Raw genomic sequence first — 15459 nt, forward strand, 5'->3', positions numbered from 1 at the left:
ATCACTTTCCCAAACCACCAAGCAGGACTATGGAGCGAGGAAGGCATTGCTGCCTCCTGGCTGGGAGCGTGCATTCCATCCAACCAATGTTATTTGTTAATTATATTGCTTTTTGGCTCCAGTGTGGGTCGTAAATAACAATTAGGCAGGCAGGAGCATTGCTGTGCCCTTGTCCTGGCCAGGTCAGGAGCTGACAGTGATGCTGTTGGGCTAAGGGGCTGTGCCAAGAGGAGCCAAGGGGAGGTGGAAAGAGGAGGATTTTTATTGCATGTTAATTCCTTTTGGTCTCATTGCTCTCACTGTAATGGCAAGAATGGGCCTGGAAGGTGTTTGAAAGGCAAAAATTGCTCCAAATTAGAGCATGTGGGACTTTTACAACTCTCTGGGGTTTAATTAACCAAGCTGTAACCTGGGGAACATGCAATGCAAGCTGGTGGCTGGGAACTGTCTGGGAAGGGGGGGCATGGGGTCCTGTGGCTGGTCGGATACTGTCTCTCCTGCTGGGCAGCAGAACCCCAGCCCTGCTCCAAGAACAATACCAGCAGCTGCTTAGAAACTGCCCAGGCACCGCTCCTCTGCAATGGAACAAAGGGAGCTGGAGGAGGCAAATGTGGAAGCTGGGAGTGGTGCATGCCAGAAAATCGCTGCCTAACTCTCCATGTCCATCTGTCCCCTTGCAGATGTTCATCATGGAGAAAGTGGAGGGTACCCAGTGCAGCCTGCATGAGTTCAGCATCACCGGCTCCACCTATGCCCCCGAGGGACAGATGTGAGTATGGTCCCTGTGCTGCAGGCTGCAGCTGGTGGCTGCACAGGGAGACCCAGTTTCACCCCTGTAGCTGTGGAGAAACTGGGACTTCGGGTATCAGTTTGTGGCTGCACTGAGTATTGCACATGGAGGGGAGCAAAAGCTTCTTTTTCTCTCCCCACCATGTGTCACTGCGGGGAGATGTTCCCTGACTTGTCCTTGCCACGGTCCCCTTTGCTCATCCATGCAGTGACTGCACTTCATGGCAGCTTCAGAGTTAATTGCATGAATATTTATAAAGCCAATTTGATCTTTCACTAAGAGTCTCCATTAAAATGTGAGATAGCACATAAGCTGGCATTAGTGGGTGCCTTTCAGCTCAGTGAGGACTGTGATTGTCTGCTCCCTCTTGAGGGTGCAGTCTCCCTTTCTCAGGTTCATTTGCAGCACCCAGCCAGCAGTGTTTCTACCTATGCCTTCCCCAGCATGGCTGTCCCTTCCCAGCTCTGTACAGGGCATCACACACTGCAAAAGCCATCCTCAGTATTTCTGCCTTCTCAAACACCGAAACACAGCCTGAAGTGCTTTCATCCCTGTGCAAACAGATTTTTCAGATTTTCTTGGCCGCTCCCTGCTTTCCGCTCCTGAGCTGTAACAAGGGCTCCAAAATGTTCTTTCCATTGGGAAGCTGCAGTGGAATAAACTGATCCTAATAAATGCCTGACAAATTATTTTTCCAGCAAGCGGGTGAGCGGCTGAGTTTGCACAGCTCTAACCTGCAGTTACCTCTCCTGGGGTCTGGATCAGTTTTGTTTCATCCCAAAATGTGCCTGGCCATTTCCACCACGGGGCAGCGGGTGGCTGGGGAGAGGAACCTGGTCCTGCAGCTCCTCTGGACATCGAGCACGTGGAGACCCTGGGGGTGCCTTTGCCCCTTTTCTTGTTCATCACCTTCATAACCACCATTGGAGGTTTTTGAGAAAAGAGTGGAGTGGCACTGAGGGTCATGATTTAGTGTTACGGTGGGGATGGGTTGATGGTTAGACTTGGTGATCTTACTGACCATTTCCAACCTTATTGATTCTATATCCAGCTGTTCACAGCCCCTGCTTTGATGACCCAAGAGGAGCAGAAGGTCTATAGAACACCATTTCCAGTTGTCATGATTTCTCTGCTGCCATTTTTATTCTGGGGCACTTCAAGAGTTCATTTGCACCATGTGTTATTTCATCTGCATGCAGCCCTGCCCCATTTCTTAAAGCACAAAATGTCCCCAAGCTTTTATCACCGCTCCATGAGCCTGCACCAGGCTCTTTCCCCCTCTTTGGAGCAAATTTCCCAAGGGCTACACGGGGAAAAGCTAAGCTCTATTTCTCGTGTAGCCATGCGAAGGGCCAGGCTCCAAACAGTTGTTTCCCTCCCCAGCCTGAAGGACGAGCGGCCGGTGCAGTGTGGGCAGTACGATGGGCTGGTGGAGCTGGCAACTATCTGTGCTCTCTGCAACGACTCCTCACTGGACTACAATGAGGTGCGTGGGGACAGATTGCTGCAGGCTCCCAATGGGTTTTTCCCTTCCCTTTGGGCTTTCTTGGGGGCAAAATCAGTGGATATTTGCCCGTTTTGCCCCTTCTGAGAAAAGGATTTCTATACCTTTCTGTACCTTGAATGCAGCCCATCTCTAGTAGGGATGTTGTGGTGCTGCATGTGGTATGTGGCATCTGGTCTGTATCCATTGGGTTTAACCCATGGCTTCATCCAGTCCCACCGTGTGGGACATCCTGGGTTGGAGATGCACTGAGGGGATGTGCTCCAACGCTTGACACACTCTGTTATTTCCTGCTTTCCAGTCAAAAAAAGTCTATGAGAAGGTAGGGGAAGCCACTGAAACTGCCCTGACGTGCTTGGTGGAAAAGATGAACGTCTTCGACACGGACACCAGCAAGCTCTCCAAGGTGGAGCGAGCCAACGCCTGCAATTCAGTGAGTGAAGGGGATGAGAGGAGGGCTTAGGGGTGGTGATAAAGGTGCTGGTCTGGCACAAGGATGCAATTTCTTAGCTCATAAGGGGTTGAGCCTTAGAAAATCTTCAGGTCTGTGCTGACCACGGGAGCCCTGAACCATCCTCTGCAGCATGCGTGAAACCCAGCTCCCAGCACTGCAGTTCCTGCTTGAACCGGGCTATCTTATGGAAACGCCTCTATTTCTAGTGTATGAATTTCCAGCACAGACTGCTCTGCTGCTCTGGCTCTGCCGTGTCTCCCTCTCCTGGTTAAAATGCTCTTCATCTCCCATTTGGATTTGGTGTCGTGCCATTAGATTTTTCATATACAACACCCTCCTAGCAACAAAAAATAATAATTGCAAAATACTTTGGGCATGCAGTGAACAAGGTGGACAGCATCCCTGCTCCCCACAATGGAAAATAATTCAAATTGGCCTTGGCTGCCCTGCAGATGGCTTTTCTGGGACAAGACGCATCCTCCTAAGAGCTGGCTTAGCTGCTGTGATGCTGATATGGGGACGCAATAGGGTGACAAGGACCAGCTGCTGTCTTTTTGTGCATTTTGCTCCTGGAATTATTAACAGCAGCGCTGTCTCACAGGTGATCAAACAACTGATGAGGAAGGAGTGCACCCTTGAGTTCTCTCGCGATCGCAAGTCCATGTCGGTGTATTGCACGCCCACTGGTCCCGGTCACAACTCTGCTGGCAGCAAGATGTTTGTCAAGGTATGGGGTGAGGACTTGGTGCTTAATGGTGCAGTGATGCTTTTGGGCTTGCCTTGGCTTGTGCTGAGCATCCTGGTGTTAGGAACAAAGGAACTTCCTGAGCTCCAAATTCAGGCTCTGCATTTTATGCCTGGACACCACGGCCAATAGCAATGCCCAAATGGTTCAGCTTTCCGCTGTAACCAGAAATAAAATAGTATTTATAGGGCATTTTCTTCCCAAGAGAAAGGAGTGAATGAGATGCTGCAGGGATTTCCCCACTGATTCTGAGAAGAATTGTGTCCCCATGTTCCCACCCAGAGACCTTCTGGGTGAACTCTGTCCTCCAGGTCAAGTAGAGGCCACCCAGAGCTGCCATTCTTGCAAACTATTTTCAGAGCAGCAATAGAGGGATCACAAATCTCAAAATAAAGGGGAACATCAGGGTCAGAAAGGGACGGGGTGAGATGCTATGATGCTCAAGGCTGTGTGTTCCTAAATCACAAAGGCATCATGAGCATCTTACAGGTAGCAGCACTTTTTTTTTTTTTTTTTTTTTTGTGGGACCCCCCCTTTCCCTTTGGGGACAGTGGGGTGGGAGCCCCTCAGGCAGGCAGGAATGAGGCAGATCCCCGTGGAGCGGATTCCATGCCCACCAACCTGAGTCCACTTCATCCTTCCCAGCCACAGTCTCTCGTGTCAAGGCTGCCACCTAGTGCACTGTGCTGCCAGGATGTGCTCGTGCTCACATTTTGGGAAGATTCCCTTCTCCTCCTCCCAGACTTTGTGCTGTCACTTCCTTCGGCTCAGTGCTAGCAGGAGATGCTCAGTATTCAGGTTCATATTCCCATAGCATACATCCCTCACTCATTGCTCCCAAGCTCACACACAGAGGATGTTGCTCTGCATGCAGCCAGATTTGTCTCCTGTGCACCAAAGAGCTCTGATGAGAGCAGCAGACCAGGAATGACCCCCAGAAAGCAGCTCCTTACCTCCTGCTCCTTTCCAGGGTGCCCCAGAGAGCGTGATCGAGCGCTGCACCCATGTCCGTGTGGGCACAGCCAAGGTTCCACTGACCACACCTGTGAGGGAGAAGATCCTGAGCCGGATCCGGGACTGGGGCATGGGCATCGACACGCTGCGCTGCCTGGCATTGGCCACCCATGATGCACCCGTCCACAGGGAGACCATGCAGTTGCACGACTCCACCACCTTTGCCCACTATGAGGTACTACGGCTTTTCTCTTTATTTCTCAAGCTTCCAGCTGCCCCAGTGGTATTTCTCCCTTGATTTCTCTGGGTGGTGCAATAGCTCAGTTCATTCTCTCCAATTCCCATAGCAGAGCTGCATGCAATGAGGCTGACCCCAAAGCCAAGGGCTCTGTCCCACTGGTGTTCCACCCCCAAAGCCAAGGGCTCTGTCCCACTGGTGTCCATCCCCAAAGCCAAGGGCTCTGTCCCACTGGTGTCCTTCCCTAAAGACGAGGGCCCAATCCCATTGGTGTACATCCTTATGGGGTGATTGCCAAGATCTGGGAACCTCCAGGAGGGATGTGGTGGATGTGAGTGAAGTGGAGATGTGTGAGGAGCACAGGACGGGATGGGAACATCCCTTTGTACTGAGGTTATGGGGAGCCACTGACGGGAAATATCCCAAAAGTTTTCTCCCCAAGTGCCCTGGAATCATTGTGCCCACAGTGGGTTCATGATGGGGAGGGATGTGGTTGTATTCTTGGGTTCAAGGTGGTCTATGCTGTCCCCTCAGACCAATCTGACCTTTGTGGGCTGCGTGGGGATGCTGGACCCTCCCCGCAAGGAGGTCACTTCCTCCATTGAGATGTGCCGCAAGGCCGGCATCCGCGTCATCATGATCACGGGGGACAACAAGGGCACGGCGGTGGCCATCTGCCGCCGCATCGGCATCTTCACGGGGAGCGAGGATGTGTCTGGCAAGGCCTACACGGGCCGGGAATTCGATGAGCTGTCCCCAGAGGCACAGCGGCAGGCGTGTCGCGAGGCTCGCTGCTTCGCCCGCGTTGAGCCGGCGCACAAGTCCCGCATCGTTGAGTACCTGCAGTCCTTCAATGAGATCACCGCCATGGTGAGTCCCCGGCCTCCTCCTCCCTGCCCGGACCCTGCCCTCACAACGCTTTAATCATGACTTCGTGCAGACGGGCGATGGCGTCAACGATGCCCCAGCCCTGAAGAAAGCCGAGATCGGCATCGCCATGGGGTCCGGCACGGCTGTTGCCAAGTCAGCTGCTGAGATGGTGCTCTCTGACGACAACTTCTCCACCATCGTGTCGGCCGTGGAGGAGGGCAGGGCCATCTACAACAACATGAAGCAGTTCATCCGCTACCTCATCTCCTCCAACGTCGGGGAAGTTGTGTGGTGAGAATCCTGTTGTGGGCAGCAGTTGTGGGGTATCTTGGTGCTGGTATTTGTCACCAGCTCGTGTCACAGAGTCACAGAATGGTTGGGTTGGAAGGGATCTTAAAAGATGGTCCAGTTCTAACCCACTGTTGTGGGCTGGTTGTCCCTCCACCACGTCAGGCTGCCCAGGGCCCCATCCAACCTGACCATGGGCACCTCCAGGGATGGGGGACCCACACTTTTCTGGGCAGCTGTGCCAGGGTCTCAGCACCCTCTAAGTAAATAATTTCCTCCGAATGTCTGATCTAAACCTGTTTTCTTTTAATTTAAAGCCATTCCCCTTTTAGACCATGTAAAAAGTCATTTCCCTAAACTGAGTTCGGCACACAAGAACCCAATGTTCCTGCTTTTCCCTTTCACAACGCAGACGCTTTCTAACTCAACACCTCTGGCTTTTCCCCCTGCAGCATCTTCCTGACAGCCATCCTGGGCCTGCCCGAAGCCCTCATCCCAGTGCAGCTGCTGTGGGTGAACCTGGTGACGGATGGGCTGCCAGCCACCGCGCTGGGATTCAACCCCCCTGATCTGGACATCATGGACAAGCTGCCACGCAACCCCAAGGAGCCTCTTATCAGTGGATGGCTCTTCTTCCGTTACCTGGCCATTGGAGGTGAGCCTCAGTGGTCTGGCACAAAGCTGGGCAGGGGGACCATGGCCAGGCTCCAGCTAAGGAGTCTTTCTTGGTCACAGTGTACGTGGGGTTGGCCACGGTGGGCGCAGCGACCTGGTGGTTCTTGTACGACACCGAGGGACCGCAGGTCTCCTTCCATCAGTTGGTGAGTTGAGGTCTTCCCCTGCCCCTTTTTGTTTGTGGTTGTGATGGTCATGTGTTCCTGATGGGAAAGATTTATTTACTGGTGGGTTCCTGTGCTGGCAGAGGAACTTCATGCGATGCACTGAAGACAACCCCATCTTTGAAGGAGTTGACTGTGAAATCTTCGAGTCTCGATACCCGACCACGATGGCTCTGTCTGTGCTGGTTACAATTGAAATGTGCAATGCCCTGAACAGGTGGGTGGCTGCAGGATTGCTCCAGGTGACCCATGTCTTGTAAGGTCTCTTTAGGCAACTCTTAGTGGGCTGAGGGCTTTGCTTTACCCAGCAGAGCCACTCCAGTTGGGTGTCCAGATCCACATCACGGCAAAGCTTGAAGGTGAATGGTCTGGAAGTGAAGGAGCTTGGGCAGATGTTGGAACCAGGAGGCTTTTGGCACTCACGATGTTCCCTTGCTTTCCCAGTGTCTCTGAGAACCAGTCACTGCTGCGAATGCCCCCATGGCTCAACCTCTGGCTGCTGGGGGCCATCGTCATGTCCATGGCTCTGCATTTCTTCATCCTCTACGTCAAGCCCATGCCTGTGAGTGCCATATACCACCTCTGCATGCAGCCTGGGGGCCTCTCCTGTGACTCTGGGGTACCATTTGGGTTTGGAGGTTCTGGGACAAATGTCCTCAAGTCCTGGGGCTCGAACTGCTGTGGGATCAGGAGTCACCCTACTGCAGCAAACATTTACCTAAGTCAGACACTGTCCTTATAGACAGCACAAAGCTGTGTGGTTGCCTCCAGAAGGTGATGCAGATCTTTTGGAGACATCACCTCCCTTTGTGTTACAAGGCTGGGGATGTCTCAGTTGATACCTAAGGGTGTGTGGCATAAAGTGGCTTGCTGTGCCCAGGAGGTGACATTGTCCCTCATTATGCCACTGAGTGTGTGCATACAGTGCTAGGGCTCACGTTGGGTATTAGGAAAAACTTCTCTGAAAGAATGGTTGGTTAGTGGTGCAGGGAGTGGTGGTGTCACCACCCCTAAAGATGTTCAAGAACCATGGAGATGTGGCACTGGGGATGTGGTCAGTGGACAGTAGTGGTGGTGGGTGAACAGTTGGACTACATGAGACCAGAGGCCTTTTCCAGCCTCAACGATTCTATGATTCTAGCTTGTGCTTCACTTTCTCCGTCTGAGGGAGAAGTGAGGTGCACCACTTTTGACTCTTCCTGGAATGATGACAGTCCTTGAAGAAATCCTGCCCTTTGAGCTGTCTGGATCCTCCCTCCTTGTACTTGGGACAATGTTTTCTCTATCTGTATCCTGCAACAGAAGTTAACCTCATCTCTGCAATAAGAAGAAATCCCATCTTCCCAATTAACGTATCAAACCCTTTTCTGCCTTGCAGCTCATCTTCCAAGTGACCCCGCTGAGCTGGCCACAGTGGGTGGTTGTCCTGAAGATCTCCCTGCCCGTCATCCTGCTCGACGAAGGACTCAAGTACCTTTCCCGTAACCACCTGGAGGGTGAGAATGGGCAGCACAGTGCTGGGCTGTGGGCCTCGTGGTGCTGTGCTCGGGTTGGTGATGGCTTGGGGCAATTCACATGGTATCTGCACTGCATGTCCATCACCTCTGCTTTCTCAGCTATGAAAAAGGGGCTTTTTTTCCTACCCCTTCCTCCCCAGCTGCCACGCCAGGCAGAGTGGTTGATACTCAGTCTGCTGGAGATGCTCACTGCAGGCAGGAACAACAGATAAATCTGCCACATGTGTTTATCCAGCTCCTCTCTAACCTCTGGGGACTGGATTCCTTCCTTTAAAGCAAAAGGAATCAGAGTGCTTTCTGACAGAAGTCCCTTTGATTTTTGCACCCCTCCACAGCTCTCATGTTTGCCACCTCTATTTTAAGACCTAGTAAGAGCTGTACACCTTACAAACTGGTTTTACTGGTGTTGCCATTGGCTGGACTCTATGCAGGGAGCCTGCTTACAGCAGGTCCACGGTTCCCACGCGCTGTAAATCACGATGTGTGTTTAGACAGCCCTCTGAGTGGATGATATCATCGTTTTCTTTCATTTCTTGAAAAAGACACTGCTGTGGGTGATATCTCAGTGCTGAGTTAAACCTTCAAGGCCAGGTTCTTGCATTTCAGAGCTAAAGGCAGATCTGACCAGGGGGAGATTTGGGGCATCATGGTGGCCCAGTTTGGTTTCTCCCAGTGCGGTGTGAATACAAAAAAAATCTGGAAATCTTGCATTGGAAATTATTGCAGGCAGAAAAATCTGCAACTTGCTACCACTGCCATCATTGGGTCCCGGGGTGCTCCCACCAGCTTCCCTGACCACCGAGAGGTGGAGGTGCTCTTGTTTTTGCAGACCAGTTGGAAATTGCTCCTGGTGTAAAGTTATTTAATTGTTGCATCTCTTGTTGGACTGATGGATTCCTTGCATCACCCCGGCACATCTCATCACATAGCAGCAATCTTCAGGCACAGCGCTGGGCTGGGATGTAGGAGAGCTGGTTGGGTTCTTGGCTGCCACATCCCTTGCATGGCCTTGGTCTTCACTTCACCATCTGTGCTCTGGGGATGAGTGTTTCTGTCTCCCACACTTCGTGTTTTGCTATAACAACCCAGCTCCGAGTGAGGTTTCTGGAGGCGGTTTCTGGAAAGGGATGATCCTCTTGAAGCCTAACACCAGCTTGGAGTGTTCCCTGCTTCTGGTCCCCAGTGCCATGTCCCTGAAGTGCTGGATCCCCTGAGCCCCCTGGTCATGATGCTGTGCATGTCCACCACTTGCTCTGTGTTTTATACAGTAAGGGATTCTGATGCAGCTACTCAATCACAGCAAAATCACGCTTCAATCATCACATTTAAAAGAAATCATTAAAATCCTGCATCATCCTAATTCCTCTGGAGTTTGGCAAACAGCAACAACAACAACAAAAAGCCACTTATAAATGTGGTGTTGTGATTTATTCTTTTTTTTTGCCAGGAATTCTCAGGACAGTAAGAAACACGTGGAGCGGGGAGCATCAACTGAAAACCTGCAGGACTCCAGAGCAAGGGTGGGCGTCCCCATGTGTCTCATCCCCACATGGCTGTGCTTCTTCTGAAGCCTTGTTGAGTACTGTGGGGACTTACCCACACTGCATCCCAGAGGATTTGGCTAGGCAGGGCTTGGGTTTGGTCTGGAGCATGGGACCTGCAGCAGAGAGGCCAAAATCTAAAGGATGGCCAAGGGCACTGGGTTGACATCTGCCAATGTTTAGCTGTGAGTTTTGCTGATTCAGGTTTTGCATGGAAATGTTTCTCCGCTGATCAGACTGAGATAAATGGTGTTTCCATTACAGAGTTTTCCTCATCCCTGAGGCTGCAGAAAGCTGAGACTGGGGATTTTCACCCTGACCTCAGTATTCTGTGTTCCTCTCCCCACTCCACCACTCTGTCAGGCGTACACTGAGGTTTCTGCTGTCTCCATTCTGGGGAAGAACATGAGTGGGAGCTGGCTTGGCATGGTATGACCTGCACATGTCCTGGCCAGGAGGGTGGAGATGTTCTACAGGGCCTCCTGGTCCTTCCCCACGTGCACACCGGGTCACTGCAGGGGCTGACCACCCTCAAGGACCTCTTGTACTAACATTACTTGCTGTCCTCTGTGCATTTAAGTATGTTGGACTTTGTGAACCCCTGGGTGTGCAGAAGGTCGATTTCTAGACATTTGTGCTCAGATCTTGCAGACGTCCTTTTTCTCAGTGGATTTCAAAAGGCACAAAACCCAGACACGGGTCCAAGCCCCAAAGCAAACCCATCGCAAGGGTCAGTGTTGCTACTGCAGGGTCTCTTCTCTGGGGCTCTCTGCAGGGGATGTGTGACTGTCAGAACCCCTGTACTGCAGCAGCTGACTGGGATCAGTGCTGGGCTGTGTCCCTGCTGCATCATCACCCTTTATGGGAGTGCATTACGACTAAAGCCAAACACGAGGCAGACCCCAAGCTGAGCTGTCAGCGTTTGGATACAGAATTACAGGAGTTCAAGGGCACTGTGGGACCGGGTCCTACTGAACCTACAGCGTGTGCTGGGACGTTGCATTTTCAAGAGCTTCAGCTGGAGTTTAGGGGCACAAGGCTGCAGTTAGATGCTTGCTGTCAGTGTACAACTGGGTCCCCATCCTGCCCCCATCCCTGCACCCACCTCTTGCACAGCTTCAGTGCAGAGCAGCTGGGGAAGGCTGCGGCTGACACAGAGCCACTCACTGCCTGGAGTGCCCATGCAGTGCCAGGTGGTGGCAATGAGGTTTAGCATCAGGTGGCTGAAGGCTGCTGGTGCAATAACAGGTCGTTTCAACTTGGGATATAAAGGGTCTTGCAAGCATTGCTAGAAGGAAATTTTGGCAGAAATTGGAAAAAAGTTGGATTGTTTGCTATTTTTTTTCCTCCTTTCTGTTTTGTTGTTTGGTCCTTTCCCTGGAAGAGGACACTGTCCCCAGGCTGAGGCAGGACACGTGTTTGCAGCTGGGCTGTGACCATTCCAAAATCTGTTTTCTCCCATGGTCTTTGCAATGTGTTCAATAACTGGAGCCAGCCTGCCGCCATGCCTCTGTTTCCCTAGCAGGAAAACGGACTGAGCCTCACACTGCTGTGCGTGCTGGCACCTGTGGAGCCCAGGCTGAGAATTATAGAATGGTAGAGTTGGAACGGACCTCAAAGATCATCCTCTTCCAACTCCCTGCCATAGGCTGGCTGCCCACACCAGCTCAGGCTGCCCAGAGCCCCATCCACAGCCTTGAGCACCTCCAGGGATGAGGTACCCATGCTTCTCAGGGCAGCAGTGCCAGGGCCTCACCAACCCCTGAGTAAAGAATTTTCCCATAACATCTAACCTACATCTCCCTCTTTTAGTTTGAGAAGCGCTGTAGAAGTGCCATGGGTCACTTGGTGCTGGAAGTGCACGTGAATATCAAGACACAGCATGAGCAGCTCCCAAACCCCTACCAATGCTTTTTCTTCTTGTTTTCTTTTGTTTCAGGAGAAGAGGACAAGAAATGAATGACACGAAGGAGACGCTCCAAGCTAAAGGACCCCAAACGTGTAACTCGGACTGAGGGTTTGCATGCGTGCCCACCACTAGCAGCCAGCAGGACATGCATGTGTCCCACTACCAGACAAATGCGGGTGAATCGTCGAAAAGAAAAAACCCTGATTTTGTTTTGTTTTGTTTCGTCGCTTTCCTTTTCCTGTACATAACAGTGCAATCGCTGGCCAGCTGGCGGAGGGCTTTGGGGATGGAGCTACAGGGCCACGGTGTGGTTGGAACGTGGTTCCTTGGGGATTTGTTCCTGCAGCATTGAAGGCCCTCTCACAAAGCTTTGTCCCAGCACAGTGAGCTGAGTCAGGGCAGGGAGCCACGGGGGTGGTTGGGGTTTGAGGCAAGATGGGGTCTGTGGGGTGCGGTGATGCTGGGGACAGCATCAGGGTGAGGTGTCCTGGAGGACCGCTGGTGCCATGGTTGTGTGTGTGTGCAGCAGAAGCTGGAGGTCTCCCTGTGCTGCTGTCCTCTGGCCCTTCGCCTTCTCAGGTTCATTCCACACCAAATTGTGGCGTGGTTTTGTCCGTTCCCCTCCATCCGATGTCTTGTGAGCTCCTACCAGCACTGCTCAAGGTGCAGCCATCTCCTCCAGAGGTATTTGAAGCCAAGCGCGGGGACGAACAAGGCGTCCTCGTGTCCCCACTTGCTCCTGGTCACGCATCCTTTGCTCAGTTATTTTCAATTATTTCCCTGCCAGGAGCTGTGCAGAGAGCATTAAGTCCTTAGGGGAACTGTGAGTTCGTGTCCTTTGCCATGGGGAACCCCACTGTCTTGCACAGCACACCCCTGACACCCACCATCAGGATGGGAATGAATGTATGCTTGTACAGAAGGTCCCCCAGCAGCACCCCTTGGTAGGACACCAGAGGTTGTTTCCTCCAGGAGGATGGTGCAGGCTGCAGTGGGAGGTGGTGGATCAGGGCGGTTTTGGGATTCAGTCCATTGAGCTGCAGGGGGGGTCGTCCATCCCAGCTCCCCACATGCTCCCTCCCGTTTTCCTTCCTTCTCCCCACGATCCATCCTGGTGATGCTTAGCTACTCTCTACCTTTGCTTCCTCCCAAATCCCAGCCTGGAGAACCCAACAGCACTAGAGCCAGGCTTTGCGATAGCATCTTGCTCTTTCACTTTTGCCTCTTAAAAGCTTTCAGTGCTTTTCTTGTTCCTCTTTCCCACGGGCAGGAGCACACCTTGCCCTGGGCACTACGAGCAGAAGCCATCCTTCTTTCTTTTCTCCATCACCAGCATTGACAAAGATGAGCAGAGCCCCCAGACCAATGGGAATGTACAGAATTGTTATACTACTGAGCTGATCTAATTGTACAGAAAACCTTGCATGAGATGTTGTTACTGTATTTAATATATAATGTATTCAAGGGATTTTAATATGGAGCTCTTTAGGAAGATCTTTATAGTTACTCTGTGGTTAGAAGAAGGTTGTTGCTGATTTTTTAAAAATTATTATTATACTTTGTCTTGAAGAAGTTTTATTTTTCAAACATTATGTCTGAGTTAATTGGTGTTCCCATGGGGACAACCAATTCCTCTTAAAGGGCAATTTTTCCCACAAATGAGACTCAGCCTGGTGCAGAAGGACAGGACATGCCCCAGGTACTGCTTCCACCTTCCACAGGGCTTCCATAGGGCTGCAGGTGTGGGGTTTGCCCTTCACAAAAAGGGTGGATTTCTCCATGGTTTGGTACAGATCATCCCCAGTTCTCTGTGCAGGATGATATCCAGCAGGAATTTCATTCAGCACCCAATGTCAGCACAGCATTTTATCCAGTACCGGCTCAGGGACTTCTGAGGAGATGTTCTTCTGTTTCTCTGGGGCTGGAAGATAATTTGGGAGAGGTCAGAGCTGATTCAGAGCATCCCACCCCATCAGTAGGATCTGGTGAGGTTTTCAGCTTCCCAGTGCCTCTGACAGACATGTCAGTCCCACTGTCTGTCCCACCAAAGGGGACCTGCTCAGTCCATCTGCTCACCCTGAGCCTAATGGCTGCTGTGGGATTGTTAATTCAACCCAAAGGTGTGTGTATGTGCAAAGGTCCCAATAATGAGCACTGAGTGATGGGTAGGAATCTCTAATATGTATGGAGAATTAAAAGAAAAAATCTCAGAGAGATGAAATCATAGCACTTTAACTCTTTATTAAATTCCTGCTGGACCAGATGGCCTTAAAAGGTCCCTTCCCATTTAAATGATTCTATATAATTCTATGATTCTGTGATTTTTGCTTGATCTCCTATGATGCCAGAGAGCTTGGGGTGATGGTAGCAGACATCCTCTGTGCCCACCAGCAGAAGGCTGTTGGAAGAGGTCGTGTTTGGGTCATTTTATTGTTAATGTGATGCCAAGTTTCTTTATCATTGATCTATACCATGCCACCATGGGCAGTGCTGTGCCGTTGTGTTGCCATTTGGCTGCATTGTGAGTTACCAAATGTGAACCACTGTGGGCAAGAATTCAGAACAGAGACCCATCCAAAGGTTTGTTCTTCTGGCAGCAGCCAACTGTGTTTGCCTTCTCCTTGTGAACTTCCAGACCCATCTCAGAACTTGGTGGTGAGTGCAGGAAACCCAGAGCAGGCATCCCATTTCCCCTTCTCACTGGTTGAACCACATCTCTCTTTTTCCCCTCATCGTTTAATTTCTCACCCTCTCTGGTTGGGTTTCATTCCATTCCAGAGGCTTTATAGTACAGATATTTTAGTGAAGTAGGAGAATATCCACAGACCAGATTCTTTTTCCTTTGTGCTTGGGTGAGGATGAATGGCAGAACAGGGTTTTATTGTGTGCTGCTGTTTGTGCAAATGAGAGGTGCCAGAACCGAGAGCATCACAGTGGGATTTACTGTGGTTTTGGTCCATACCCAGCATGACTCAGTCTCTTAGCCCAGATGCCAAAGGTTAACCCAACCCTGGTCCTGCCTTCTCAGTGTCATTCAGCTTTGGGTAGGTGTGGGGCATTCAGTGAGCCTAAATCTGCATGGAGTGGCAGTGACAGGGGCTCAGGTTGGGCACATGGGACCCAATGGAGGATGAGCATTGAGGCCATAGCACGCCTTCAGCCTGGGGATGTGCTTGTGGATTGATATGGGATGCCCACACCAAATCCAGAATCTGAATTTGTGCTTTGTAGCAAGAGGTAAATCACTATACTGGGGTGGGGGGGAGGGTGTTACTCGAAGGGTAGAACTAAAAGAAATGAGGTTTCCTATTTTATTATATGAGAGATATTTTTCCACTCAATTATCGCTTCCGATGTCGCGTCCCAGTGCCCGCGGTGCAGCCAGCAGGCTTGTCACCATGCACGCCGACCACTCTGTTCACACAATATTGGGCTGATTTGTTTTATACTTAGGAAATTACAGAAATAAAAGCAATTTTACTGGAAAGCTCTGGATTTGCTGTGTTTTTTGTGCTTTTTCTTTTTCTTCTTTTTTTTTGCCATTCTCCCCTGCCCTTGCCCCGCTGGTGCAGGTTTGGGGTGCAGCTGGGAGCTCGTGGAGCTGCACGTGGTGTCTGAGGGCATTCTTCAGCCCTAAAAGGAGCTGTGCTCACCAGATTGGGATTTCTTGTGGGTTCTCAGGGCAGCCAAACTAGAAATGGAGCTGAGCTTGTCTCTGGCATCAGACGACAAAAGGCGAAGTGAAAGAAGTGTCACGATCCAACTTGGGAATTTTTAAAGTACCAGCTAATTTGCAACACAAATAACAGT

General features: G+C 51.2%; 1 protein-coding gene across 2 annotated transcripts in view; it reads left to right on the top strand.

Annotated features, from left to right (window-relative positions):
- ATP2A3 (ATPase sarcoplasmic/endoplasmic reticulum Ca2+ transporting 3) overlaps positions 1–15144 on the top strand; it is a 36259-nt gene extending 21115 nt beyond the window's left edge. The window contains exons 9-22 of one of the 2 annotated variants that reach the window (XM_031591877.2): positions 681–769; positions 2174–2276; positions 2596–2727; positions 3350–3475; positions 4464–4682; positions 5220–5555; positions 5626–5846; positions 6296–6498; positions 6579–6664; positions 6766–6899; positions 7127–7244; positions 8061–8178; positions 9647–9719; positions 11680–15144. In XM_031591877.2, coding sequence (XP_031447737.2) covers positions 681–769; positions 2174–2276; positions 2596–2727; positions 3350–3475; positions 4464–4682; positions 5220–5555; positions 5626–5846; positions 6296–6498; positions 6579–6664; positions 6766–6899; positions 7127–7244; positions 8061–8178; positions 9647–9719; positions 11680–11755 — 2034 coding nt within the window. In that variant the 3' untranslated portion in view covers positions 11756–15144. The remainder of the gene's footprint in view (positions 1–680; positions 770–2173; positions 2277–2595; positions 2728–3349; positions 3476–4463; positions 4683–5219; positions 5556–5625; positions 5847–6295; positions 6499–6578; positions 6665–6765; positions 6900–7126; positions 7245–8060; positions 8179–9646; positions 9720–11679) is intronic. The other variant, XM_031591878.2, reaches the window with a different exon arrangement.
- The last annotated feature ends 315 nt before the right edge of the window (positions 15145–15459 follow it).

The sequence above is a fragment of the Phasianus colchicus genome, chromosome 21, assembly GCF_987193195.1.
Source record: "Phasianus colchicus chromosome 21, bPhaCol1.hap1.1, whole genome shotgun sequence".
Classification (NCBI taxonomy): domain Eukaryota; kingdom Metazoa; phylum Chordata; class Aves; order Galliformes; family Phasianidae; genus Phasianus; species Phasianus colchicus.